We start from the raw sequence: 448 nt of genomic DNA, 5'->3' as shown, positions 1-448 counted from the left end.
GCCCCCCGCCGCGCCGCCCCCTCCCCGCAGCTCACTAGTCCCGGGGGAGACCTCAGGGGCAGCTTCGCTCGCCCTGCCTCCCTCCTCTCGCCCCGAGGAAAGTGGGGTTCCCGAGGTGCTTTCCCGGAGAGGAGCGTCGAGGAGCTTGGTTTGCTCCCTTGATCTAGGGGCTCCCGCACCTCCTGGGCTGCGGAGCCGGGAGTCCCGCTTTTCTCCGGCGAAGCCCGGCGGCCGTGCATCCCGCTCGCCTCGGCGGTCGGAGCAAAGTGGGGCGTGCGGCTCCTTGGCGCCACAGCCCAGGCCCGGTGGGCCGGGGGCACAGCGCACTCGCCCCGCAGGGCAGTGGCGCAGCCCGCTCCCCGCTTTGCAATCCGGCCGCGGAGGGAGGGCACGGTCGGTTTCCACCCACCCCGGTCCCGGGAGGAGGCGCAGAGGCGCCGGCGGGCCC

At 74.8% G+C, this 448-nt stretch overlaps 1 protein-coding gene across 1 annotated transcript in view; it reads right to left on the bottom strand.

Moving 5' to 3' along the window:
* The window catches only part of MIER3 (MIER family member 3), a 41,144-nt gene extending 40,890 nt beyond the window's left edge, over window positions 1-254 (bottom strand). The window contains exon 1 of the mRNA XM_014587985.2: window positions 180-254. Coding sequence (XP_014443471.1) covers window positions 180-239 — 60 coding nt within the window. The 5' untranslated portion in view covers window positions 240-254. The remainder of the gene's footprint in view (window positions 1-179) is intronic.
* Window positions 255-448: the final 194 nt, after the last annotated feature.

This window comes from Tupaia chinensis, unplaced genomic scaffold (genome assembly GCF_000334495.1).
Source record: "Tupaia chinensis unplaced genomic scaffold, TupChi_1.0 Scaffold000251_1, whole genome shotgun sequence".
Taxonomy (NCBI): Eukaryota; Metazoa; Chordata; class Mammalia; order Scandentia; family Tupaiidae; genus Tupaia; species Tupaia belangeri.
The sequence above is the reverse complement of the archived record's forward strand: the minus strand, read 5'-3'. Positions and strand labels throughout refer to the sequence as shown.